We start from the raw sequence: 26,736 nt of genomic DNA, 5'->3' as shown, positions 1-26,736 counted from the left end.
TTCTAGAAGTTTCAAATACTCTAGATCATATTTAACGGAGTGGATCGTCGATTCGGAAGCTCCATCATCGAAAACAACTTATGAGTACGAAGGACCCAATACTCATAATAGTATAGTAGTCCTACTATATATATATATATATATATATATATATATATATATATATATATATATATAGTCCGGCTATTATACTCTTATGAGTATAGAGTCTCTTGTACTCATAAGTTTTTAACCGTTAGATCTTCCCTTTAATCATTTTCACCCGTTAGATTATACTATTCAACCAACCACCCACTCAACCCTAGAGGGCCCACTATCAACCTAACCGTAACCACTCTCATCCTACCCGCACATTTTTTCATCCGAACGGTCGAAAATTTATGAGTACAAAGGTGTCACGGACAAAATATTTTCCGCTGATTTCTCCTTGACAGTGGCCCAAATCTGCTAGCGAGTTCGGGTTGGTAACAGGTCGAATCAGGTTGTCAATACCCAAACCCAACCTGCTGTGGGAAACTCAAAGGGTTATGAAACTCATGGGAGTTATGGGTGACTCTTGAGCTTTTGGTCATTATGAGGGCTCATTACTATAAAATAGTTGGTGAGTTAATATGTGTCATAATGAGAGAGTTAGTGTGTGTCTAAGTTCATTGTATCTAGAAGCTTATAAGTAGTGAGATTTGGTTAAGGCCAAACACACAAGAGGGAGTATGTGTGTTGTAATCTCTTTTCTAAGTACTGGAGTACTTAGTTTTTTTGAGTGAACCTCTGCCTCTCTCTCTTTGTCATTCCCTTTGCATACTTAGTCGTACGGCGCGAAGGTCCAGGCTAGCAATAGGGACGAAGGCTTGCCCATCTTCGAGCAGGAAGGCGGGCGCCGCACGGGCTTTGCGAACAGAAACGCTAAGGCCGTGACAGTTGGTATCAGAGCCGGTTCGAGAAGGAACCATGTCTTTGTTGGAAGCTGTCGTCGTTGACGTTGTGCTCGAGCGGGAGCGAACCGAGGGCGATCGAGGTGAACCATCAAAGGCGAGCAAGGCCAAAGGTGGGGGAGAGCACCGCGATCCATGGGACGCAAAAGGGTGCAACGAGAGTTCAACTCTGACAGCCCTGCAGCTTTGCGAGGAGGTGAAGCGCGGGAAGGCCGAGGACCTCGAGGATCCATGGGACGCAAAAGGGTGCAACGAGAGTTCAACTCTGACAGCCCTGCAGCTTTGCGAGGAGGTGAAGCGCGGGACGGCCGAGGACCTCGAGGAGGAGGGCCTGAGCGGCGGCGAGACTATCGAGTCTCATATGGCGCTGGAGTGGCCAGCGTCCAAGCAAAGTGCAAGTTATTCTGCTAAGGAGCCTGCGAGGACCAAAAGGCGTTCTGCAGCTTGGCGGAGTACGCGCGTGTCGCGGAGGACATGCACACTCGGGGCGTTCTGCAGCTTGGCAGAGTGCGCGTGCGTGTCGCGGAAGACATGCACATCCGGCGAACTCTTCGCACAGCAGGCTCGCTGGTGCACTTGCTCAGAGGGGCAAGACACTAGGTGCTGGTGCGGGGACAGATGTGGACATTGGGAGCAAGGCACGGGGCAGATCGCGCGCGAAGGCACGACGGACCACGCGGAAGGCTATGCGGACCGGGAGCGACTCGGCGCGCGACGAGGGCGTCTGCGCGTTAGGTGGGGGAGAATGTCACGGACAAAATATTTTCCGCTGATTTCTCCTTGACAGTGGCCCAAATCTGCTAGCGAGTTCGGGTTGGTAACGGGTCGAATCAGGTTGTCAATACCCAAACCCAACCTGCTGTGGGAAACTCAAGGGTTATGAAACTCATGGGAGTTATGGGTGACTCTTGAGCTTTTGGTCATTATGAGGGCTCATTACTATAAAATAGTTGGTGAGTTAATATGTGTCATAATGAGAGAGTTAGTGTGTGTCTAGGTTCATTGTATCTAGGAGCTTATAAGTAGTGAGGTTTGGTTAAGGCTAAACACACAAGAGGGAGTATGTGTGTTGTAATCTCTTTTCTAAGTAGTAGAGTACTTAGTTTTTTTGAGTGAACCTCTGCCTCTCTCTCTTTGTCATTCCCTTTGCATACTTAGTCGTCGGGCGAAGGTCCAGGCTAGCAATAGGGACAAGCGCCTTGCCATTCTTCGAGCAGAAGGCGGGAGCCGCACGGGCTTTGCAAACGAGAAAACGCTAAGCCATGGACAAAGGGCTCTAATTATATGAGTATAGTAGCACCCAGCAATATATAATATATATATATATATAGTATATATATAATATATAATAGATATATATATATATTATATAACACATGAACTTTCAAATAAATTCTTGAAATCATATTAATAGTCAGGGAAAGCTTTTGCCTTCTCAAGATGACATCGGTTAAACACAACCTCATGAATCTTCAGATAAGATAGTTCAATAGATTAGCAAGCAGTGAAAAGTAAATTGGCTTGAGGCATCATAATTCAAAAGATTGAACATGAGAAGCAAACTTGCTGAATCTTCTGACAATTTGTGTTGCAAGTTTTATGGGAAAATCTACGTACCTCCAAAATAGTCAGCTGAAACGACTAGAAACCTATTAAACAACATGAACAAGAAAGAAACCTGTACGCGGGTTACACAGTAATTTATGAACAAATTATGCTTTCGCACCATATTTTTCATGTTTCTAAAACCCTCATATATCCACGACTAAATTAATTTGCATCTTCTCAGAAAAAATAAAAAACCCAATAAATCCATTATTCTTCATATTGTAGGCAACAAACCATACATATGAAAGAAGCGATTTAAACCACTAATTCCCTCCTACCAAGAAAGGGATCTTATAGCATGACTCATAAAGGGCACCCCAATTGAGAAGAATCCAAATAGATACAGCATTTTGTTCAAGATAAAAATATAAAAAAGAAAAAAAAGAAGAGAGCGCGAGGGCACTTCGTCGCAGTAAGGTTTTGTAGATCTCGAAAATAATCGAAGCAATCGGGCATGAAGGAGCCCATGATTCGAGAGCTAGGTTATCACTCGATAGATAAGGCGCCCCAAACCCTAGATCGAACACGGAGCTCCAAAACCCTCTTTGTCCCTCCTCTCCCGATCTTTTCGTGGAAGAAGGAGAGAAGAGACAATGGGAGCAGAGGAAGAGGAGAGAAGAGAAGGGGCAACTGGTGGTGATGATGCACAGGTGCCGTGCCCGGCGCGGAGGTGACGCGAAGTGATCGAAATGGAAATAAAATAAAGATTTTTTTTTTGAAATAAGGCCTCTATCATGTTCGCAACATATGTAACAATTGTAAGATGCTTATAATTTCTGCGATGCCTAGATGTAAGAGATATGCGTAGGATGATATATGTCTTAGGTTGAGTGAATTATTTTTAATAGTATAACCTAACGTTGAAAAATAGTTAAAGGAGTTATTCTAACGGAGAATAAATTTATGCAACAAAATGTTTGGTGCTGATCGATAAATTCCCAGCGCAAATTCTCTCACTCTATAATATATATACTATATATATATAATTAATAATAGTACTATTCTTATATTTTTAATTTTTTGCTACAGTATCTCCTCCTTTGCCCTCTGCCCTGGAGGCGGGCACACTCTCTTCTCCCCATCATTTCTAAATTCTGCAGCACCTTTGTTACTATTGCTATCTACATTGAAAGAAGAGGCAATTAGTGCCATATCTAAGTCAAAGTCGGCCAAAGACGTGTGAGCGAAATAAGAAAGAAAGAAGAGGCGGATTATACTGTTCAGCAGAATAGGAGGATAACTTTCATCGTCTTGATTTTTTTTTGAAACCAAACGGTACCTAAAAATGGTATATAATTTTGCTACTTTTCTCTATGTATACTAAAAACATAGGCTAGATCGTCACAGCTTTTATCTTAAGCTAGGGCTATGTAGCAGAGCCTTAAACCTAATAAATGTCATAAATGCCTTTTACATCCTCTTGTCACAGAAGTAGCATTATGATCTATGAACCCTAATATGCTACAATCAGAAAATATTAAATTCCATGAACAGAATATTTTAGCCTCAGAAGATGCAAACAACTACAGCACCAAAATAAACAATGCAAGAAACATCGAATTACATTGGTAAATGTTACAATAGCCCTCAAATAAACCGTCGCAAGAGATATCGGATTACATGCGTAATTGTTACAGCCGCAAATATCATTGACCACTAATCCTTTTCCTCAGTCAGTTGTGCAGTTGTTGGAAATAATGGCAATTTTCAAATAAGGTTTCCTAGTTTCACTGTATATTACAACCCCCTGAGTCAGGTGCTCGACGGACATTACCATAGGCGGAGAGTTCGAGAAGATCCATGTCTCGCCCTACATGATTTAGAAAGACCAGATTCAACAAATTTCACCTTGGTGCATAGTTAATCATGTGGAGTTTCATTTATTAATCTTCTGCCAAATAAGAAAAAAGCTTTTAAGGGTTAAAGATTGATGACCTGAAACTCTGCAATAAGCACTCTTCTGTATAAGGTCGGATCTGGATATCTCAGTCTTATTCCCTTTAGATCGGTTTACTGTTGCCTGCATATGAGTGCACAACCGGTCCTCTTAAGGATAAAGAAGCAATAAAAGGCATCAATCATAATGTCCAAGCATGTAGATAGATGTTTTTCACATTTTCAGTGCGAAAAAAGAATATACGATATGAAAGATTATGGTACAGCAGTGCCTCTTGTTTTTAGCAAATACAAGATATTCATTACAAGGAAATGTTTATAGTTAAAATGCCAATGAACTACTGTATATTACAGTGCATGATAGAATTTTCTCTCTGCGTGGTCAGACAAGAAGAACTTCTAAGTGCAACATTTTATTGCAAAATAAAAGGTGCAGGGTATTCATTCGAAGAATACGTCAAAGCATAATCTTCTGCCACAGGTGACCAAATTTAAAAGTATCAAATAAAAGCGAGAAAACCAAAAGCAGGTATGTTATCTTAATATATCCAGAGGAGACAACAAACACAGTGAGAAAAGAAACAATATTAAAATGACTACTCTACAGCAATATGTAAGCAAGTTTTTCTCTTCCCCTGTTATCTTAAAGATTAGAAAGCATGCCTTGGCGTAACTGTAAGATTGTTGCACTTCACGGTGGCATCATTTTTTTTTTTTTTTTTAACTGAAAGTAATTGAACATCAATATATGAAACATCCAAAACATGCTGGGAAAGACAGTAAAGAGAAAAAAAAAAATAAGCACCTGCAAAACTTGGCAATTCTCCAATGTGCTTTTTCCGCCCTGTGATTTTCATACATTAGGGATAAATAATATTCAAACTACTTATAAAACTTTTCAATCAAATGGAACAGTCAACAGGTGAGTACAAGCTCCTTTATAAAAGAACGAAAAAAAACACATTGGAGAATTGCCAAAAAAAACAGAAAGGGAGAGCTCTAGTCAAGATGGAAGAAAGTCACTCTAGATGGTAGTCTAACAGTAAGCATACATAAGCTTATCCACAGATATTTGAAAACTATGAAGCTACTTTTTAGTTTCATCAGTGTTAACTAACTTGGATTTTCAATACTACAATAACAATAAGCAAAACAGTGAGGCAAAACTTAGCTAATCTGAAGATGATTAGGGTCATATAACATGGAAAATCACCTAAAGCTATTGAGTGAAAAATATAACCAACAAGGAAAACACAGCTATTTTCGCAGGTAAAACAAAGTAAAGATGCCTATTAAATTGTAAGTATCTGGTTCATCTAGTTTCGGGGACTTCTCAGAAAAGGTAATAAGTAAGGGCTTCTGAGAGAGGTTCCAACTAGTCTGTAAGTCACATAATTCTTCGACTATACCTTTTTTTGTTAGATGTCAAACAGGTTAGTTAGTAAATTAGATCTCTGGTCCTCTACACTACAATCTGAATCTAATACCCCAAAACTAGCTATTTTGATCTGATTGAATACAGTCAACAGCAAAAATCCAGTATATTATCGCTGATTAGGAGGAACATTAGCATGATCTGCACCACCCGAGAATAATAGATTAGATCACTGATCCTCTACACTACAGTCTAAACCAACTACCATTAGATAGCAATTGTGAGCTAAATTACATCATTCTACAGAACAATTGCTCCCTCAGGTAAGATCATTGATCCTCTACACAACAGTCTAAATGTAATACCATTATCTAGCAATTTTGAGCTAATTTTACAACATTCTATAGCATAAATCTCCTCGATAACAATATAATCGCTCCCTCTTAGCACGAAATGTAGAGAGAGAGAGAGAGAGAATGGATCGAACCTTGGAGAAGGGGACGATGTGATCGTAGTCGTGGCAGAGGCAACCGGGGCAGCCGACGAGCTTGCGGAATACGATGTTCCCCAGGGTGTCGCGGCGCCACCGATCGGGGTCGCGCCCCTTCACCTTCTCCGCCTTCTCCCAGCACCGCTGCTTCACGCTGTAGGGGAAGCTCCGCGGGTTCGTCGCGCTCCCTCCGCCGCCGAAGAAGAGCTCGTCCTCGTCGGCGCCGCCGACACGGGGGAGGAGCCCCGCGGGGGCGTCGTCGAGGAGGGTGGCGGAGAGGGCGGAGGAGCGGCGCTCCCCGGCGGCGGCGGAGTGGACCGGTTGGAACCCTAGCGGTTCGGAGGGGACGGACCGGGCGGGCGAACCGGCGGCCCGGCGTCCGGTCGACTTCCTCGGCCTCATCGCATCGCTTGTGGTGTGATGTGGCGTGTTGGGTAATGGGGGCTTGGACTTTGGACGAGACCCAATAGAAAAGTATAAGCAGTAAACGGATAATATAATTCTTTTTGAATATTTTATGCTCACACAAGAAGCACTTTTATTTTGAGATTTCTTTTCTTCACTTGTTTGGCTCACTTCATTTATTTGATTTTTTTATAAGTTTTCAGTCATGGCCACATTGAAAAAGACAAAATTGGAATTGAAAAACTGAAGACTGGATGGGTAATTAAAATTATAATTCGCGGCATCGAGTACAAAATTGGACGTTGCAAATCTAAAAAATCGTGCCGTGATATGATCATTAAGAGGCTCAACTTAAAATCTGCAACAATTTACCGAAAATATCACTTCAACAAAGATCAAAAAGAGTTTATGAAGCATCATTCTAGACAGGAATTTTTAAGAATGGTGACAGAGCAAACCTATATCAAATTCTACAATAAATTTGTGCGATCTCGCAAGAAAGCTCAACGGGAAAAGTAGGCGTTGGATGATGGAGTTTCTGCAGCAACAACTCTCCCCAACTCAAAGGATGTTGCTCCTGTTGAAGCAAAAGCTACCACTGCAGCAGAAGCTGCCAGTTAGCAGCCGCTGCCACTGCTACAGCTACCCAGGAAGCCAAGCTAGCTGCTGATGCAGCACAAGCCGCATTTTGCACTATGGGCGAATCAATAGATAATGCAAGCATTGATGCGTCCGGGGTTGGCCTAAAAAATAAAGAAAGTGAAAAACCACGTATTTTTAAATATTGTTGTTCAAGTAATTATTTATTTTATTCAATTGACAATTTTTTTAATATGCTTTTTGATTGTATAATTGTTTTACTTTATGTGTAATCACTATGGTATCTCAGTTGGTTCAGACATGAATTTTTGAAAAGTTTTCTTCATAAGCACATTGGAGATTTATGCCTGATTTGTGCTTTATATCAAGTACTTGCTGCTCTTAGCAAGTCATTTGGTAAAGGGCAGAAAAAAATTGTTGAATTTTTGAGGAAGACATTATCCAATCGATATGCTAACAGCTACTCTTTTTAAGAGGTAATTTTGCAACTTTTTTTTGTATAACTTTTGTTTCTTATATTATTGATTTTCATGATAGTAAATATATTATCATGTAACTTTTATATATCATCCAATTGACTTAATTTTTTTTGACAGGGCGAAATGAAAGATGCATTAGAAGCGTTAGAAGCATTGTTGAATTGCTTGCATGAATCATCTACTAGTGATTGTGCAAATAATACATGTATTGCATATAGTTCGTTTGGATTTGATGTCTCTATACCGATTTGCCAGGTTTCATCGCCGGGCATATCGAGTTTTCTTCATTCTTCAACTATGTTATTGCAAAATCAGTACGAGAAGCAAAAGTATGCTTATTTTCAATTTTCCTTTTATACGTTGTTTGAATCTCTATTATTTGTTTAGTTGGATGCGATACTATAAAGTGAATTTCCATCACTTGCTTCCACAGGCTGGATATGCAGATGGTCCTCTTGGAAATTACAGGGATGGCGAAATTATCTTGTGAGAAAGATATTGGTGGTTGTGGTGGTTGCGGAGAAAAAAGTTATATTCATCATATTATTTCGAAGCCACCGCGTATTTTTATAACATGTAACCTACTGGAATTAAAGGCTGATTTTATATTAATTTTTGAGGTGCAATAGATTTTTGTACAATACCACCATAGCGGTTCTAGTAGCAACATAAAATAGTGGCATAACAAACATATCGCATTTGACACAGATTTAAATATGGCCTATGATTCAGCAATGAATTGTGCTTGGCTGTTAATGAATGAAACAAAATACAGATTTTAACACGGATTAATGACATACTAATGATTAAAGTTGGAGGTAGGAAAATGAAACAACTTATTTCTCTTAAATAATCTTCTAAATAACAACATACTCATTTTTTAGTGGAAAATTTTTTTTGCATATTGGAGATTTATGTGTGATTTGTGCTTTATATCAACTACTTGCTGCTCTTAGCAAGTCATTTGGTAAAGGGCAGAAAAAAGTTGTTGAATTTTTTTTATTTTTTTATTTTTTGAGGAAGGCATTATCCAATCGATATGCTAACAGCTATTCTTTTCAAGAGGTAATTTTGCAACCTTTTCTTGTATACTTTTTTCCTTCTTATATTATTGATAGTGAATATATTATCAGGTCACTTTTATATATTATCCAATTGACTTAATTTTTTTGATAGGGCAAAATGAAAGACGGATCGGAAGCGTTAGAAGCGCTGCTGAATTGTTTGCATGAATCATCTACTAGTGATTGTGCAAATAATACATGTATTGCATATAGTCCGCTTGGATCTGATGTCTCTATACCGATGATTTGCCAGGTTTCATCGCCGGGCATATCGAGTTTCCTTCATTCTTCAACTATGTTAATGTAAAATCAGTGCGAGAAGCAAAAATATGCTTTCTATTATTTGTTCAGTAGGTGAATTTCCATCACTTGCTTCCACAGGTTGGATGTGCATATGGTCCTCTTGAAAATTAAATAATAAATAGACATATACCACTAATAATAATATAAATTTAAAATATTAATATAAATTTAATTTAATTAAATGTGACGTATATCGCACATACACTATAATAGTGTGTATATATATATTTCTCAGTCTAATCGGCATATGTCCAATCGGCATATCGAATGATGAATAACGGGGGCACGAGAGATGGAAGGGGTAACTTGATTTGAAAGCTCCGAATTCCACTTAAGATCAAAGTGTTCTGTTAGCTTGTTCTTAAGAAAAGAACACTTACGGTTGACAATCTCAGTAAGAAAGGATGGGTTGGAAGTACGGCTTGTGCGTTGTGCGGGGTTTTTGACGAGTCGGTGGACTATCTGTTCACCCAATGTGTCTGTATCAAATTTACCATGGTCACGGGACTCGAGGACGTTCAGCCGGAGGATCTGGATGATGATGTTCATGCTGTCTGGAACAGGTGGAAGGGACGGTATGGGGTACAAAGTAGAAGGACCGGCCTAGCGAAATTGGCCGCATGCTGGTGGATTATTTGGATGGCTAAAAACAACCTAATTTTCCGTAACATACAGTTAGACCCGGCGTAGGCTTAAGCGGTTGATTGATTCTTGGAAAGACCTTTTATGATTGCGATTTTTTTTTTTTTTCGCTTTTCGCTCTTGAAGTCCGGATTGTCTCACCTCTGCAGCCTAATTTATATCTTCAATGAATGAAGCAGGTAGCGCGGTACCTATTCTCAAAAAAAAAAAAAAAAAAAAAAAAAAAAAAAACAATGACGCTGAAAAGGATAACTCGTTTATTCTACTGTTCTCATTTATATATTTCTCAAACTAACACACTGGAATTCTGGGATTCAAGGCATGCCAATTATGTCCTATTCTAATCAACAATCAACAATGGTTTATTCTACTGTTCTCATTTATATACGAGATGGGCAGCTGTTAAAGAAAAGTAAAACAATGCCGTTATGCCTAAAGTTGTAGAATAAAGAATACCTGAAAGTTGACGGATAAATTAATCCTTGAGTCTCTGGCTGACAAATGGATTGTAATCATCACAAAGAACTTGAAAAAACACTGTTATAATTGTCAGCATATTCCAAAGATAAACGTAGGAAAACAGACAAAAGCAACTCTTGAGAATGCATCTAAGACTTTTCTATATAATGAATCCAAGAAGCTCATCTTCTCTATGCATGGATTGTCTCATGAAACAAAAGAAACATAAAAGAGTAGTTCGTTTATACCAAGTTTAGAAAGTAAAAAATATTATTAAAAAAAATAGAATAAATTGTACTGCAAACCAATCACTTGCATTGCAAAAGGATACACAGCCGTTGTTATCAATTAGAAGAAACGAAAAAAGAAAGTGCCTATGATAAATAACTCAAAAACGCAACCAGCTACCACTCAACAACGGGACTTTCAGTTTAAGAAGGCTATTCACGTAAGCAAATGGTCTTGTACTACATTTGTAGCCCCAAAGTCGTCGCTTTAATTTCCACGCCTTTCCAGTTGTTGCATCATAGCAGAGCATGTGAAAATTTACTTGCAGCAAGATAAAACCAGCCCCAAGTGCAAATATCGACGCACGAGTCCTGCCGAGAATGACATCCAATGATTCGGCATTTCGATTTCTTAGATTCATCCGGAGGCCCATGGAAGCGAAGAAGTCAGGATTTCCGCGTGCGATGTCCTCGATGGTAAGCAAAATCCTGAAGGACCAAGAGGATTGGGATTGGTTCCATAACCACAGATGGGTCCGCCGCCAATCAATTAAGCTCATGAAGCTCAACTTGCCATCCCATTGGCCAATTATCCATGGTGCCGCCACGCGCTTCTTTGGGATCAAGCCACAAAACCTCACCTGCAGCGTGCCAAGAGTAAATTCCCTCCACACAGACGTTACACTCAAAGTGAAACCACTCTGCCCAAGAATTCAGCAAAACGCGCGGTCCAGACATCTGCCAGAAGAGCCCGGTTGAAGACAAGGCCCAGAAAGCGGCTTCGGTTTGGCCTTCGCCAACCTTCATGCAGAATGGGATGAAAAGCCGGTAGGCGTGACGGGACTCCGTCGTCTCGTAGAAAAAGTAGAGTGTAAATTATCTAAAATCATTAACTTTATGAATATTTGATGTCTACGGAAAAAAGAAAAAGAAAAAAAAATATTTTGGGGCTGTCGATCAAAAATCACCATACATCAAGCCACCATAATATTTTACATACAAAATTTCTTTTTATCTAAAACTATTCTTTCTAATTTTTTTTTCAGGAGTCATTTTGACTAAGAAAGAGTAGAAAAAGTAGGCGATAAATTTCAAACCTATTCTATTCATTCTAAATAAAAAGAAAAGCAATCCAGGCCCAAAACCAATTCAGTAAAAATGCATGAAATTACACCTCACTTCAATTCTGCAGTAATTGTGCACCAAGCAGGGTGTAAATGATAGAAATAAAAAATAGAAAGAAAACAACATAAATAGAAGAGAATGATCTACTCGAAATGCTGGTATCTTCTTATAAAATTTTTATCTGTTAGTACTCAACATATAAATAGTTAGATAGACAAATGAAATTTCCACAAACCAGTGCCGATGTTTCTAATACAGGATCAGCTAATTAGAAATTAGAAAAGAGAAAAAATGTTTTGGTCGGGATATACGGTTCTTACCACCCATGGAGATTGAAATGGACTAACAAGAAAATTCTCTCTATGATTAACATATTATCAGCAAACTGAGCTCAATCAGAAGTTTCTTTACAGCAGTCAAGGCTATTCTTCTCATTTCACCAGTAATCATCACAAGAACATACTCCACCCTCAAATCGATGAAACCGACTGGCGTCTCTCAGAACCATTCTCCTCTTGGTCACGATTGAAATGAGCTTGATAGCAACATGACAATCATCACAAATCCTCAGATTCTTCATGACATGAATTGGAGCTCCTTGAGGAGTCCGAATAAGCCCGAAAGCAATAGCCAATTTCTCGCTATGATATCTGAGGTACTCTTCCTTCTGTTCATCCTCGACGTCGTGCAAAACTGAATCAATATTGGGAACATATCCAATAAGCTTTATCTGGCCTATTAATTCTGCTAATTTCTCATTGATCTGCGTCATCCATGGATGCTTCTTATCTTCTGAAGTAAAAACATGGACTACACTTCCTACTTGTATCCAACTAACACCAGGTTCCTTCTTAATGTATCTTTCTCTCATTATCTTCCTAATTTTCACTACTCCATCCCATCGATTCTCTTTAGCATACAAGTTAGATAGCAAAATATAAGTTCCCACATCACTGGGATTTAATTCAATAATATGGTTAGCAACTCGGTGGCCTAGACCATAATTTTTATGCACTTGGCAAGCACTTAGAAGAGTTCGCCATGCAACAATATCCCAATCTGTGCCTGTAGATCTCATAAACCAATCAGCCTCATTTAATAGCCCAGCTCGACACAAGAGACCGACGATGCAAGTATAATGTTCTATCCCAGGCTTTATTCCTAGCTCCTGCATAGAATGATTTAAGTAGTAAAATGCTTCGTCGACCAAACCCAAATGCCCACAAGCTGAAAGCACCCCAATGAAGGTTACATAAGTTGGAACCTCAGCTGCAGCCAGCATATTATTAAAAGCTTCGAGAGCTTCTCTCGCAAGCCCATGATGGGAGTATGCAGTTATAATCGAATTCCAAGAGATTATGTCATGATGAGACATTGTCGTAAATACTCTCATCGCATCTTCAATACTGCCACTCTTTGAATACATGTTAATCAAAGCATTATCAATGGACGGGGAAGATTTATACCCTGATTTTTCTATGTGAGCATTCAGGGCGTCGCCGTTTCTCAAAGCTGACAAACCGGCGCAGGAATTGAGAGCAACTGCATAAGTGAACTCGTTCGGACTAATGCCATCTATTTCCATCTTTAAAAATAACTTCAGCGCATCTTCGAAGCACTCGTTTTGTGCACACGCGGCCATGACAGCTGTCCAAGAAACTACATTCTTGTTCTGAAGCATCTCGAAAACAATCTGAGCATTTTGGGCATCGCCACATTTTCCATACATGTCTATGATCGCGCTACCAACAAAGACACTAAACTCCATTCTTCTTTTTAAGATTTGACAATGGACCTGCCGGCCCAAAGTTGAATCTTTCAAACCCGCACAAAGGCCGAGGACCGCAATGAACGAGACATGATCCCAACGAACAATTTCTTTAACCATACAACTCAACAAGGCCACAGCTTGGGTCAACTGCCCGTGATCCAAAAACCCGTTAATCATAGAATTAAAAGCGAACACATCGAAACTAGGCAGGGCCTTGAACACACCTAATGCATCTTCCATCCCAGAACATTTGGAATACATATGGAGAAGCGAATTGCGAACATGAGCATACAAGACCAATCCGGACTTCAATACATAAGCATGACATTGCCGACCCTCCTCATGAGCCCCTATATTAGCACAAGCCGACAAAGCTGTCGTAAAGATGTATTCATTCGGGCCATCCGCTAGCTCACCAAAATCAATTGACTTGAACAACTCAACGGCCTTGAAAGGGTACCCACTATGGAAGTAGCCCACCATTAGCGCATTACCGGACACAACATTTCTTTCCGGCATTACATCAAACACGTGACGAGCGATATCAAGGCGGCCACATTTTACATACAGGTTTATAAGATAATTGGCATGTATAATATCAAATTCCAAGGTTCTGATGACCTGGGCATGAACAACTTTTCCCGAAGTTAAATTCTGGGACTCAGTGGCCATTTGCAAGAGATTAATAAGCATGGTTCGCCAAATGGTAGGAGATGTTTGGATGGGGGGTTGGAACAGAGAAGAAGACATCCTGCGGGAGAGGAGAGAGAAGAACCCAACAACAATGGGCGAATGGGATCGCATGAATGCTCATCAAGCGAAATTGGGGCGCTAAAATATTTTGGTGTGATAATAATATAAGGACCAAAGATAAATAAGGCGGGGGTTTGTACGTAAATTAGTCACTTTTATAAGGGGTTATGTGCAAAACTGCAGTTGCCGTGGGGAGCGAAGCGGGTAGTTTAAATTCGAAGTGTGCAATTGCAACGAATAAGCCTACAGCCTTCACATAGAAAAATTTAAAAAAATAAAAAGAAAGAAAATGTAACAAATGAATTATTAGGATGATAAATTTAAATTTCTTAAATTCCAGAGGGTGAATTATATTTGATCAAATTTCTGATACTGAGAAAATTTTTTTATCAATTTTCTAAATTCCATAAAGTATATATTTATTATTAATTTTTTTTTTTTTTATTCATCTTCCTCAGACTAGCTTTATAATGAATCCAAAGCTATATATTTGCTTGAATTGTTATACGAAAACAAAATAAACATAAAACGGTGATTTGTTTCCTCGAAGTTCAGAGAGCAAAATAACTATATTGCAAAGCGCTTGCTCGCGTTGCAGAACACAGGCACAGGTTCTATAAATTAGAAAACAATGTACAGCTCGAGAAGCTGCTGACTACTGCAGTAATGAAGGAGTTGTCAGTTTAAGAAGGCTATTTGCGTAAGCAAACGGTCTCGTACCGTTATCGTTTGAAATTGCTCGCTTCAATTTCCAGGCCTCTCCGGTTGCTGTGTCGTAGCAGATCCTCTGAGAATTAAATTTGAGCACGATAAAACCGGCCCCAAAGGCAATAATAGATGCATAGGTCCTGTTAAGAACGGTCTCCAACGATTCGGCACTTCGGTTTCTTAGATTCATCCTGAGGCCCATGGAAGCGAAGAAGTCCGGATTCGCTTTCGCGACCGTCTCAATTGTAAGCACAATCCTGTAGGACCAAGAGGATTGGTTCCAGGACCACATGTGGATATCCCTATCAACCAACCTCGCGAAGCTCAACTTCCCTTCCCATTCACCGATATTCTCATAACACGGGGAGGCCGTGAATGGCGAAGGTATGGCACCGCCACACTCTTCTCTCGGATCGAACCATAACACCTCACTTCTGGCATGCCAAAAGAAAGTTTCCGCCACACAGACACTAGAAAGTAATTCATACACGCCTTCCAGAGGGTACAACAACTTCAGCGAAACTTTCTGCCGAGATATTTCCCATGAGCCCTTGAGAGAAGAGAAGACGAGGAAAGAAGCGTCTGCTTGGTCAGCGGCACCGCTCTGCGTTAAAAACGGCACGACAATCTTGTAGAGAGTACCGCATTGCGTGTCGTAGACAGCTAATTGCATCCTCCAACAAGAAAACTGGGGGGTCCAGCTTGGGGGTGCGGGGAGAGGACGCCAATCCATCCACACCGGATTACCCAAGAAGAGCCCCGATATGCTCTCACTGCTCGAGATTATAGCAATGCAGAGGATTCCGCCGCAGGCTGCGAGGGGGAGCCAGTCGCCGTGCCGGCTGCCGAACAGGGGCTGCCTGAAGATTCTCGGGAAGCCGATGGATCGGGGCTGGTCCCTTTCCTCTCGGCGGGAGAGGAAGACTGGACAGGGTGTCTCGCCGAAGAGGAGGAGGGCGGGGGAGGAGCGGGCGTGGGCGTCCTGCAGACGCATGAAGTGGGGGTCGGTGGAGATCAAGGCGCGCCAGCGCTTCGACACGCATTGCAACCTGATGAGGGTTTTGGCGGGAAGCAGAGGGAGGACGCCGTACTCGATGATGTCCTCCGAAAGCGTGCGGCCTCCACCGATCACCTTCTGCATTGCCTTTTGCGAGTTCGAGCAACCCAATTCAAACTCTTAGCGGAAGGACTACAACCGCGGGGGTTTTGATGCACGAGATGAGGAATCGTACAAAGTAGTAACTGATCCAAGTAAGATCCTCCGTATTTATAGGCAGGCGTATGCCGTTCGAAAGAGAGTAGGTTTCTAACAAATTATCTACTATAGATGGCCATTCTAATCTTAAAATATATCTTTTATATTTTAATCTGATTCAAATTTTACTATCAATCTCAACTCCGACTCCAATTCCAATTCTAATCTAATTTAATTCTTTTTCCGCAAAGCACGGTCCATCTGTAATACGCCGGTGATTCTTCTACGGACAAAGTGAGTAACTGACGCATGCACCTGGATATCAAAAATTCAATCCCACATGCTTTAAAATTCAAATCAACATAATCTTCACGATGGAACAGATTTGTGTCCCAAAACTGATAGTATTCAACAATCTTTTCCCTAATAGAATGAACTATAACTTTTTTTAGCATCATTAACTTTATCAATATTTGATGTCAAAGAAAAATATTTTAGGGCCTTCGATCAAAAAATCATCATACAGCAAAGTCACCAATGTTGCTCACTTCATAATAAAAGGACTATTTGACCTGGCTTGCTATTGTAGTAACATTTTCATTAAAATCTCTCCCCGCAGTTTCATGCTATAAAGTACAAACATCAAGAAACTCATCTTAAATTCACCGCAAAATCTCTAGAATTTTGCCTATCAAATGCCTAGTTGCTACTTGCAGTGGAAAAGCAATTCCAGGAGATGACCAAACAGGAGGGAATCTTTTAAGATAAAGAGGTAACAGAATACATTTCAAAGAGAAATTTTCGTATTTCTTGCAGGCATGAAGGTGCATACACAGAAGAATCCTCGCTTTGCCATATCAATATTACAAGGAAAATAAAACATCTGGTCCACAGTAGATCTTTCGTGAGGAAACTCGTTTTAAAAGAGCCAATGCAAACTGCATTCAATAGATCAGTACTTAAATATGAAAAACACGAGCTTCCATGATCTGACAACAGTTTCAGAAGGAAGCTAGAATTTGGATAATACTACACATATCTGATACAGCAAAAATCAAAATAGTTCAAAATCAAGGTAAACTGAGCAGAAGTATTAATTAGCCTTCCAAAGTCTCAGTTATCAAAGAACCGACCCAGTCTAGCGCCTGAGATTGTGCAAGATATAGTCCGCATACAGATCCCTGAATCCACAGGCAAAAGGACGGTTTAAGGATAGGGAGCAAAAAAGAAGAAGAACGTATTCTATTAAAACGTGGGTATATGCACAGATGATCAAGAAATCTACACATTTTCATATTTAAAGGGATTTATCAGTGGCATATTTGCATGCTTGGCGGGCTTTTCAAAAAATTTCTCAACTATGCAAAGCAACTCCTTGAAACAGTAGCTCGGCTCCATTTTGAGCTTCTGCTGTAGCCCCAAAATGAGAAAATCTTTTACGTCACAGAAGCAAAAGCTTCAATATGAAACTACTGCCGATAATGTAATAGGAAGCAGCTAGCAGTTGGTTGGTTTTTGATAGAAAAACTGTTCAAAAAATTCTACTTGAACAACACTGTCGTAGGAACTCAAGGCAAGTCAAACAGGCTATTGTGAGTGCAGGCCTAGAAAAGACAGTCGTAAGCAGCCTTTGTACTATACGAACTAAACGATTAATCATTATACTATTATTTCTGACAATATTATCTATGGCTGATACTGTGATACAGGAAAATGCGGTCATGCAAGCTTTTTATTGCTGCTACTGACTTACATGGAGAGCTGAATAGCTTCCTGGGCAGTGATCGCAGGCAAGAACTCATTGACAGCAACCTCTTTGTTCTCGTTCTTTTTGTCTACATCAAGTCAAGGCTTCTAGGATTTTAATTTTAAAGTAAGTTAAAAAAGAAAAAGACCAACAAAATGACATATATAAAACTCATCGATTTTTTTTTAAAAAAAAAGGATACAGTCCTCAAAGAAGCGACGAATTTCAGCAAGTCGGTGAGGAGAGAGCTCGTTAAGGTTGTTGTAGTGGCGGTATTCCGGATCATCAGCACAGACTGCAATTATCTTATCATCTTTCTCACCCTGATACAGAATGAAGCAAGTGAGGACAGCACTTATAAAAAAAAGGGAAGGAAAATAAATAAATAAATAAAGAAGGTAGGAAGTTGTTGGGGACATCATGAGCTACAACATAAGTACCTGATCAATCATAGGCATAAGGCCTATGGCCCTTGCACGAAGAAAACAACCGGGAACGACTGGTTCCTATTCAAACAAGTAGAGGGGTAAAAGAATTATGTTAGGAGTATCAAATAGGCACTTTTTGCCTATATAACCTTATTATTAGCTAAAATTACAATACAGTAGCCATGAGGACATAGGTGCCATTATGTGAAAAACTGATTCAACGGTTAGACAGAGCAGCACAAAAGAAAGGGGAAAAAAAAGAAAGTTTCGAAGTAGAGGCACTTTTTCTCCTTCAAGAAAATAAAATAGTAATGTAGATTTCTAGTCACCTGCATCAGGACCAAAACATCCATAGGGTCACCATCTTCACAGAGTGTTCGTGGTATGAAACCATAGTTGTGAGGATAGACCACTGACGAGTACAGAATCCTGTCAACCTGCGATAACAATATTTATCAACCTAGAAAATTAATTAAAGATATATCAAGCAACAAGAGAATGTTAGTTATTTGAAATAGTGAATAGGACAGCAACATCCAGGAGCATCAATACTTGCTATAATTCAGGGATAATATCAAACTACCCAACAGTTATTAGATGTAAGATGTTTGATTGGCCCAAGTTTTTGAACATTGTGCCATTTAATAGGCAGATTACGGGAGTTAGATAGCTGAAAATTCTTCTTCTTTTTTTTGTTTTGTTTTGAGAGAATGGTAGCATGCTACCACTTCATGCAATAGGGAGACAAATTAACTTATAAGGTGAGGTAGCCAAGCCTCTATTAAAAAATTAAAAAAAAATAAAACAAACACTAAATTAAGGGCAATAGGTATCCCAAAGCCTCCTGCGAGATCGAGAGAGCCGAAAATTCTAGAGCTTCTAGCTGTAGAGGGAAGCTGAAATAAGCTTTTGGCCTATAAAGCATAAGCTCCAAATATAATCTTTTGCTTTTGTTGTAGCAAAAAACTGTTCTTGGATACTTAAGAAGATGGATGGCTTATTCAAGTAACTCGACTCACAAAACATTTCTATAGAAGCTCCAGCATGACCAAAAAAGCTAAATAATTTTAAGGAATTCTCAAGATAGAGAAGAGATTGATATAGATGAGCACATATTAGAGATAGCTGGATGGAAGTCTAACTAAGTAATGCATACCTTGATCAGGCCAGTTTTCTTGTCAAGCTCATATTTGACTTTACTTCCTTTTGTTATCTCCACAACCTAAATGAGATGAAGAGAGTCACATGAGAAATTTTATCATATTCAAAACACTACAGACTATATGAATGAAAGAAAAGAAATGAATTTCCGCATGAAGTGACAATTTTGCAATCACAGGACTTTTAGCATACACCAAAACACAGCCTCTTAATCTCGTTGTTGATGTCTGTCTGCTACTTGTGAATTGTTGTAGGACCATTTAGTTAGACAGATGAAATGTTGTAGGAACATTTATTCACAACCTAAGACCACTTCTACACCTTGGTCCCATAGCTGAAGCAATATTCAATAACTTTAAATGCAGAAAAAAGAAAGTCTCAATATACGGTAGGTTGTTTACATGAGCGCAGCGAAACGGGCTGTCCACAACAGCATGAAGATAAAACAATGATAAGCATCTCTAGTTACATTCTTTTTCCTCTTTTCTTTATTCCACGGAACCACTATAAGACTTCCTTTGGCTCTTCTTATTGCTAATCACTATTATTTTATGCAGATGAGTTGTTTGTTGCTTTGACTCTTCCATATAGAGATATGGTCCTTTTCTAGCAACAAAATATTGTATATCACTTCTTTGCCTTTTATTTAGTAAAGATGAACTGAGATGCTATCCAACAACAACTAGAATAGATAACTCCGTGTGTTAGGAGCATCCAATTATATAGAATTTGAGTTCAAATAAACCATAAAAAGTTAAATAAAATTAAATAAGAATAGTGAAAGAAGGCGTATGTGCGATGCGCGTAGAACTAATACTTACAACATTGAAAACAGAGGGAGCTCCAGGACCTGCACGTAAATTCGCACCAACGGTAAGCTTCTGTGTGTTAATGTAAGAGTTGATAGGTAATAATGATCTCATTAGAAATCTACCTATCTCAAGATCATGCCAAGGATGTGCAGCTACAGATCTTCGAGACAGGGATGAAAGAATCCTTTCATTTAGCCGTGGGACTGCCCGTTTTTGTGAAGCCTCTTCAGTCATTTTTCTACAACTAAAAGATAAAAAAAAGTAAAATGGACTGTTTGCTTATGCTTAATGATACATTTGGACATGTAACCGTACACAGATGACTATAATGGTCCATTCGTTCAATAAATAAACAGTTTGCTACAGCATCAATCTTCGTAACACATCAAGAGTGAGGATGCTAATACACAGATCAAGAATCTGATCGAGCTATGCGCCTGTTTGGCCTAGCTTCAGCTTTTGCTTCTAGCAACTGTTACCTCAAACTGAACTTTTGGCAGATAAAAATGGCCGAAGCTTCTGCCATGGTAGAGATCAGAAATGAAATTTTAAAGCTCAAAATCATAACTTCAAATTTGAAGCTTTCTATTTTTCCAGATTTTAAAGCTCAAAATTATAACTTCAAATTTGGAGCTTTTAAGTTTGACATTTTCGGAGTACTAAAAACTACAGCACGATTAATATGAATCTTATCTAGACGGAACAGTCAAATCAAAAAACAACACATCCGCATTCAAATCGAGCAAAAGAGCGACGCATCGCATGCCTCTAAATTTGTTCTACAAAACACGGATTCAAATCAAAGTATTAGAACTAAAACAGAAACAGAAATTTGTCACACAAAGAAGGAAAATACGACAGAACACAAAACCTAGAACAGTACGCGTAGATCACAAGCCATCTCACAAAAAATTTAGAGGAAAAATAGGATTCAACCTCAGCAAAAATCAAAAGAAACAGAGGAGAGAAAGGATCATACCGTGGCGATGAACTGGGCGAGACACGCACCTTCCCCGCACCTCTCTCTTTTATACAGATCTCCTCAACGCGATTCCCAGTTAAGTGGAGAATATAATAAGCATTTTCCTTTCACGAGCGATTCCCCTGGTCGAAACCGTTTCCCATCGCGTTTCACTTGGCTCGTTTGAAGCGGTTAACGATCCTTGGCATGTGCCGGGGGCAACGGACGATCCGACACCTTCCTCCAAAATTTTTATATTGCGGAAAAGAAATTTAAAAAAGAAGAAGAAGATGGAGTAAGAAATTTTAAATAAACAAACTTTAGCAATCCGTAGTGCGTAATTTGATTGGCTTAGATTTATTGCTTCTGTTATAATATTTTTATTAAGCTTCCAAGAACTAGATTATTTTATTTTATTTATTTTTTTTGTGTATTTTCTGCCACATGGCTTCTTCATTGGTCAAGTGCGGTACCTTTGATATCATCATCATCTTGAGTGTTAGTTATGCTAAATTATATTCAGTCACTACCTTGCTTCTAAAAAAGACAAAATATTGAAAAGAAAAGGTTTCATTTTGATTATTATTATTACAGGCTTATCTTTTAGATAAACCTCAATATAGATTGTTAGTTGGAAGAGCAAAGAATAATATGGCTCAAATTTCCCACTTTTATTCATCAAAAAACTTTGTTATTTTTTTTTAAAAAAAAAGTATCTTAAGAATAAGAATAGTTATGGTAACTTAACCCAAGTTATATCCGGGTCGGGTTATACGATACGGGTAGATGCAGGTGCACTAAGATATATTTGCGTTAATCGATCCGACCCGGACCAATCATTGCGAATTACGGTTTCGTCCCTCGCCCCACCGGCCATGGAGGAGGCGTTTCGATGAGGTGTAGAACACTCTCCTCCTCCACCTCCTCCGCCGCTCTCCGCCGCTGGATCCCGATCCCATGATCCCCATCTTCCGATCGCCACTTCGATGGGTAGGAAACCCGTCTCCTCCTCCGTCTCCTTCTTCGCTCGATCTCTCCCATTTCTAACTCCGATTCCTCGTCACCACCGCCCTCAGGTTAGGGCTTTACACCCACTTCCTCTTCCCTCCTCCTCTTCACCTGCAACGATACGCCCCTTCTCTACTTCAACGGTCCCTTCTTCTGCTTCTTCTGATGAAGGACCGAGTTCGATTTCGGCGTCCGAAACCGAGATTAGGAGCGAAATACACATGGATTTTGTTGCAAAAGCGTACTCTGGGATTGGGAAATCGGTGATTTCCAAGTGCTCTTACCTTTGGGAGGAGAAAGCGGAGACCTTTACGGAGAAATCCTCTTTGCGAGATGTTCTGAAAATGGGGCTAAACCTGTCGCCGGAGACGATTCGGTGTTTCTGGCGTGTTCCGGAACTGAAGCCGGAGGGTTTCCTCGAGATATTGCTGGGTTTTGGATCAGATGTGAATTTGAGAACAGTGGATTTCTTATGGAATTTGTTCAAGTGGGCTGAGAGGCAAAGCAGCGAATTCCGTCATCTTCAAAAATCTTATGAGATCATGGTTTCGATGCTTATAAAAGCTCCGATGCTCGAAGAAGCCGAATCCTTACTTCTATCAGTGGAGGTGAGTAGAGTGTTCTCTGATGCTAGTGTTATGTTTAGTGAGATCATCCAGGGTTACACTGAGGCCTGTAAATTGGATAATTCGATGGCTTTGTATGATTTGGCAAGAGATAAGGGTTTAATTCCATCCGGGTCATGTTATCAAGCTCTTCTTAGATTTTTTATCAGAAAAGGGAAAGTTGAAGCAGTTTTAAGAGTTTATATGGACATGCTGGAGTTTGGATTGGGCTCATATTCCGAAGAACATGCCCTTCATTTTGTTATTTTGGAGTTGACAAAGAAAGGCAAGATTGTTGATGCTTTAAGCATAATTAGAAGGGTAAAAAATTCTGGGGTTGAAGCTTCCCGTGGAGCTCTTTCTGCGATTGCTGAAGGGTTTTGTCAGAAAAAAGATTTTAATGATATGCTGAACTTTTTGGAAGAGTGGAGGCACATCCCTGAAGTATCAGTTTGCAACAAAATTGCTGCTTCTTTGTGTGCAAATCTTGGTACTCAAGAGTCATGGTTATTTGTGCAAAAAATGGAGATTTTAGGGTTTATCCCAGATTCTATAACCTTTGGAACTTTTATCTGCCAAAGTTGTAGAGAGGGGAGGTTGCGAGATGCGTTCATTTATTTATCAGAATGCTTCTCTAGAAGTGTAGAACCAAAAGCTTATGCATACAATGCTCTTATTAGTGGAGTTTTTAAAGAAGGTTTGTATAGACATGCTAAGTATGTCTTCGATGACATGGTTGAAAGAGGGTTGATTCCAGATCTCTCAACATTTAGGATTCTATTGGCTGGATATTGTAAACATAGAAAATTTGACGAAATTGAACAGGTCCTTAGTGACATGAATAATTATAGTGTAAATTCGCTTGCTCCTGTGGAGTGTGCACTCTCCAAGGCCTTAACGTTTTTGGGCTTGGATTATTTGGGGGTGAAAGTAAAGAGGGACAATGATGTCGGCCTTCCAAAGGCTGAATTTTTTGATTCTGTGGGCAATGGATTATATCTAGAAACTGATTCCGAGAAGTATGAAACTTTGTTAGATGAGATTATTGATACTGGGATGGTTCCAGATTTCGATTCTGCAATTATCACGGAATGCAAGCATGGCAATATAGAGAGTGCACTCGAGTTGAAAGATGAAGTTATTCAATGGGGGAAGAAAATCGCTCTAGCTACCTACTCAGAGTTACTGAAAAGACTATGTGCGATCCCATCACGCGTAAAAGAAGCGATGAGTCTCGTGGAACAGTTTCCAGAGTTTCTGAATCAGCTTGATTCTGAAACACTCAATTTGCTTGTACGAACATTAAGCAAGAATGGAATGGTGGTTAGTGCGAGGTTAATTTTGGAACAAATGCTCAGGAAAGAGCTTCTTGTTGAGAGGGATACTTACACTTGTTTGTTAATGAACTTATGTGAAGAAAGGAACACAGTTGGGTTTTGGGAATGCTGGGAGCAGGCAAAGAGAAGCAATTGGTCACCAACGAGGAAGAAAATTATTGTTATTATAAGTTGCCTGTGCAAACAGGGAATGATTAAAGATGCTCTAGAGCTAATCGATGGCATAGTGAACCACTCTCCAGAATTGGTCATTGGTGGCTATAGTGGACTTATTAAAGAATTATGTATGATGGGCTACACAAGTGTAGGGTGTGCAATGATGGAAGCAGTCCTTGAGATGGGTTTGAACTTGGACAATGTAAACTTCGTGAATCTAATCAAAGGGTTTCTAAAGGAACAGAAGGTTTCTGAAGCACTTGGACTATTTGATATTTTGCTCAATAAGAACACAACAATCAGTGCAGATTTATATCAACTTATGTTGCCTAAATTATTAAGATTTGACAATGTTGAAAGAGCAATTGGTCTGGCACAATATGTACAACGTAAGCAACTGGGATATGGCACTTCTATTTATAGCAACTTGGTGGAGGAGTTATGCAGGATAGGAAAAACAAAAGATGCCATATTCATTTTGCAAGAAATGCTTGTCAATAAGATGCCATTAGATAAAAATATGCTGAATGCCTTACTACAAAGCTATTCTCAAGAAAACAATTGGAGAAAGGCACAGGAAGTTCTATGTATTATGGTGAGGATGCATACTAACCTTTCTATTTCAGGCTATCGAAGTCTTTTATGGCAATTTGGCATGCATTACCAGTTTTATAATGTACTGCGCCTTAAAGAACTGATTGAGATAGAAAGCAAGTCAAAGGAACTTATTTTATGTAACATCCTTATATTCCACCTTTTTCGTGCGGGAGATATTTTGCTTGTCAAGCGTATATTGAAGGATATGGAAGATAGAGATATCACTCTTGATGAAGTTGGTTATAATTTTCTTGTTTATGGATTTTACAAGTGCCAAAATGTAAAAATGGCAGTTGAGACACTGAACATCCTTCTTGCCAAAGGCCTAAGACCGAGCACTCGTAGCCTCAGAATAATGATCTCTCACTTTTGTCGTCAGGGCAATATCAACAAAGCATTAGAGCTCTATAATATGATAGAAAGGAATAACTGGAATCATGGCATAGTCATCGAGAACACCATTGCTCTTAGTCTTCTTTCAATTGGTAGACTTTGTGAAGCTGAACTTCTTTTGGATCGAATAAATGGGCGAGAAGTTGCTCCTGCCCAGGTTAACTATGATCTCCTGATTAAAGAATTCTGTGTAAAAGGAGGCATGAATAAGGCTGTCGATTTGCTAAACAAAATGCTAAAGAAAGGAAATCTCCCTAGCGAAATCAGTTATAGTTCAATCATACAGATGCTATGTATCTATAAAGAATTTGATCGGGCACAAGATTTTTTTGCTGAGATGCAGTACAATAACCTTAAACCAAGTAAGGAGTCTTGCGATGCCCTTATTTGTGGCCTTTGTGATTCTGGGAGAGTAGATGAAGCTAAGGGACTTTTAGAAACTATGCTACAGATTGGTGTAATTCCAACTCACACCATGTATAATTATGTTATTGATAAATATCATGTCAATAATAATTTAAACAAGGCAGCAGAGCTTCTGGATGAAATGCAGCGTGCCGGGTATTCTCCTAATTTTGAGACCCATTGGTCTATTATAAGCAATTTAAGCAGTAACAGTAATAAGAAGAAGATTGGTGAAAGCGGCGGAAGCCTTTTGTCTAGCCTTCTTTTTGGGGCTGGCCTCAAAGAGAAGAATAATGAGGATACAAGTTCTTCTAGATTCAAATATGCATCTTTTTTTTCTACCCGAGTTTCTTGCTGATGCTGACCTTTTATTCGAAGAAAATTTTGGTTTTGATATTCACATGGGTACTGAATTGTCTGATTTTGAGCACTGGGTGATGTAGCATTTCAGTGTGGAAACGAAGAGAACCATTGAATTGATCCTTGGCATTGTGTTGGAGCTAATATAACTTTGACGAGATCAGCTAGTATGTTCGCCTTGAAGGAAGAGAGGACATCCTTCAAGAAAAAAAAGAAAAAAATGGAAGAGAGGTAGGGTGGAAATTTTGGAGCAGATGATCAGCTGCAGGACTTGGTTTGTTTATTATTTCACTTTTACAGGCACTCTAGTGAACAATAATTTGTACATGTATACACACATCAACATAATTAGATTCATTAGTACAGTTGAATTGTGCATATTTTAAGTGAGAAGATATGTCTTAGTGCCAAAATTTGAGAAATCTAGAAGCTAGTCAGCACCATTTATGTTTATTGTATTGTTTAAACAAATGAAATGACAGAATGCAGGGCTGCAAATTTTTCAGCGGCCCTGGTCTTTGCTCTTTATCCATAGCATATTGCAGTTACTTCTATCGGATTTTACTTAGTTGTCTAACAATGCACCTCTCTCTTATGTTTATCTCATGACCTTTGATTACACATTTGCTTGTTTGGAAACAATTTTTTTCAATCTTTCAAAGCATTAAAATCTTACTTTTAACATGTTCTGGACGCATCACGCAAATCTACATTGCAATGTTTAGAAAAGAAAT

General features: G+C 39.4%; 4 protein-coding genes across 4 annotated transcripts; 1 reads left to right on the top strand and 3 right to left on the bottom strand.

Annotated features, from left to right (window-relative positions):
* LOC109720877 lies at positions 4,023-6,837 on the bottom strand. The gene is made up of 4 exons (XM_020248215.1): positions 6,299-6,837; positions 5,242-5,280; positions 4,476-4,560; positions 4,023-4,350 (listed from the first exon to the last, which is right to left on the bottom strand). The coding sequence occupies exons 1-4, from the start codon at positions 6,701-6,703 to the stop codon at positions 4,268-4,270; spliced, it is 612 nt and encodes a 203-aa protein (XP_020103804.1). The 5' UTR covers positions 6,704-6,837; the 3' UTR covers positions 4,023-4,267.
* On the bottom strand, positions 10,557-14,293 carry LOC109721135 (pentatricopeptide repeat-containing protein At5g39680-like). The gene is made up of 2 exons (XM_020248564.1): positions 11,926-14,293; positions 10,557-11,332 (listed from the first exon to the last, which is right to left on the bottom strand). The coding sequence occupies exon 1, from the start codon at positions 14,178-14,180 to the stop codon at positions 12,042-12,044; it is 2,139 nt and encodes a 712-aa protein (XP_020104153.1). The 5' UTR covers positions 14,181-14,293; the 3' UTR covers positions 10,557-11,332; positions 11,926-12,041.
* On the bottom strand, positions 16,864-21,616 carry LOC109721372 (soluble inorganic pyrophosphatase 1). The gene is made up of 9 exons (XM_020248958.1): positions 21,160-21,616; positions 20,303-20,424; positions 20,190-20,218; positions 19,364-19,429; positions 18,537-18,644; positions 18,220-18,285; positions 17,982-18,102; positions 17,786-17,867; positions 16,864-17,213 (listed from the first exon to the last, which is right to left on the bottom strand). The coding sequence occupies exons 2-9, from the start codon at positions 20,412-20,414 to the stop codon at positions 17,171-17,173; spliced, it is 627 nt and encodes a 208-aa protein (XP_020104547.1). The 5' UTR covers positions 20,415-20,424; positions 21,160-21,616; the 3' UTR covers positions 16,864-17,170.
* Positions 22,128-26,000, top strand: LOC109721471 (pentatricopeptide repeat-containing protein At5g15280). Its single transcript, XM_020249123.1, has one exon. The coding sequence runs from the start codon at positions 22,128-22,130 to the stop codon at positions 25,998-26,000; it is 3,873 nt and encodes a 1,290-aa protein (XP_020104712.1).

Source organism: Ananas comosus, linkage group 15 (genome assembly GCF_001540865.1).
Source record: "Ananas comosus cultivar F153 linkage group 15, ASM154086v1, whole genome shotgun sequence".
In the NCBI taxonomy this organism is placed as follows: Eukaryota; Viridiplantae; Streptophyta; class Magnoliopsida; order Poales; family Bromeliaceae; genus Ananas; species Ananas comosus.
Note: the sequence above shows the minus strand (reverse complement) of the source record. Positions and strands in the feature narration are given on the sequence as shown.

Coding starts and splice junctions, on each gene's coding strand:
- LOC109720877 (XM_020248215.1), bottom strand. CDS start 6,703: ATGAGGCCGAGGAAGTCGACCGGACGCCGGGCCGCCGGTTCGCCCGCC. Junction 5,281..6,298: donor ACATCGTCCCCTTCTCCAAG/GTTCGATCCATT, acceptor TGAAAATCACAG/GGCGGAAAAAGCACATTGGA. Junction 4,561..5,241: donor AGAATTGCCAAGTTTTGCAG/GTGCTTATTTTT, acceptor ACTCATATGCAG/GCAACAGTAAACCGATCTAA.
- LOC109721135 (XM_020248564.1), bottom strand. CDS start 14,180: ATGCGATCCCATTCGCCCATTGTTGTTGGGTTCTTCTCTCTCCTCTCC.
- LOC109721372 (XM_020248958.1), bottom strand. CDS start 20,414: ATGACTGAAGAGGCTTCACAAAAACGGGCAGTCCCACGGCTAAATGAA. Junction 20,219..20,302: donor TTGGCATGATCTTGAGATAG/GTAGATTTCTAA, acceptor ATTTACGTGCAG/GTCCTGGAGCTCCCTCTGTT. Junction 19,430..20,189: donor CTCCCTCTGTTTTCAATGTT/GTAAGTATTAGT, acceptor CATCTCATTTAG/GTTGTGGAGATAACAAAAGG.
- LOC109721471 (XM_020249123.1), top strand. CDS start 22,128: ATGGGTAGGAAACCCGTCTCCTCCTCCGTCTCCTTCTTCGCTCGATCT.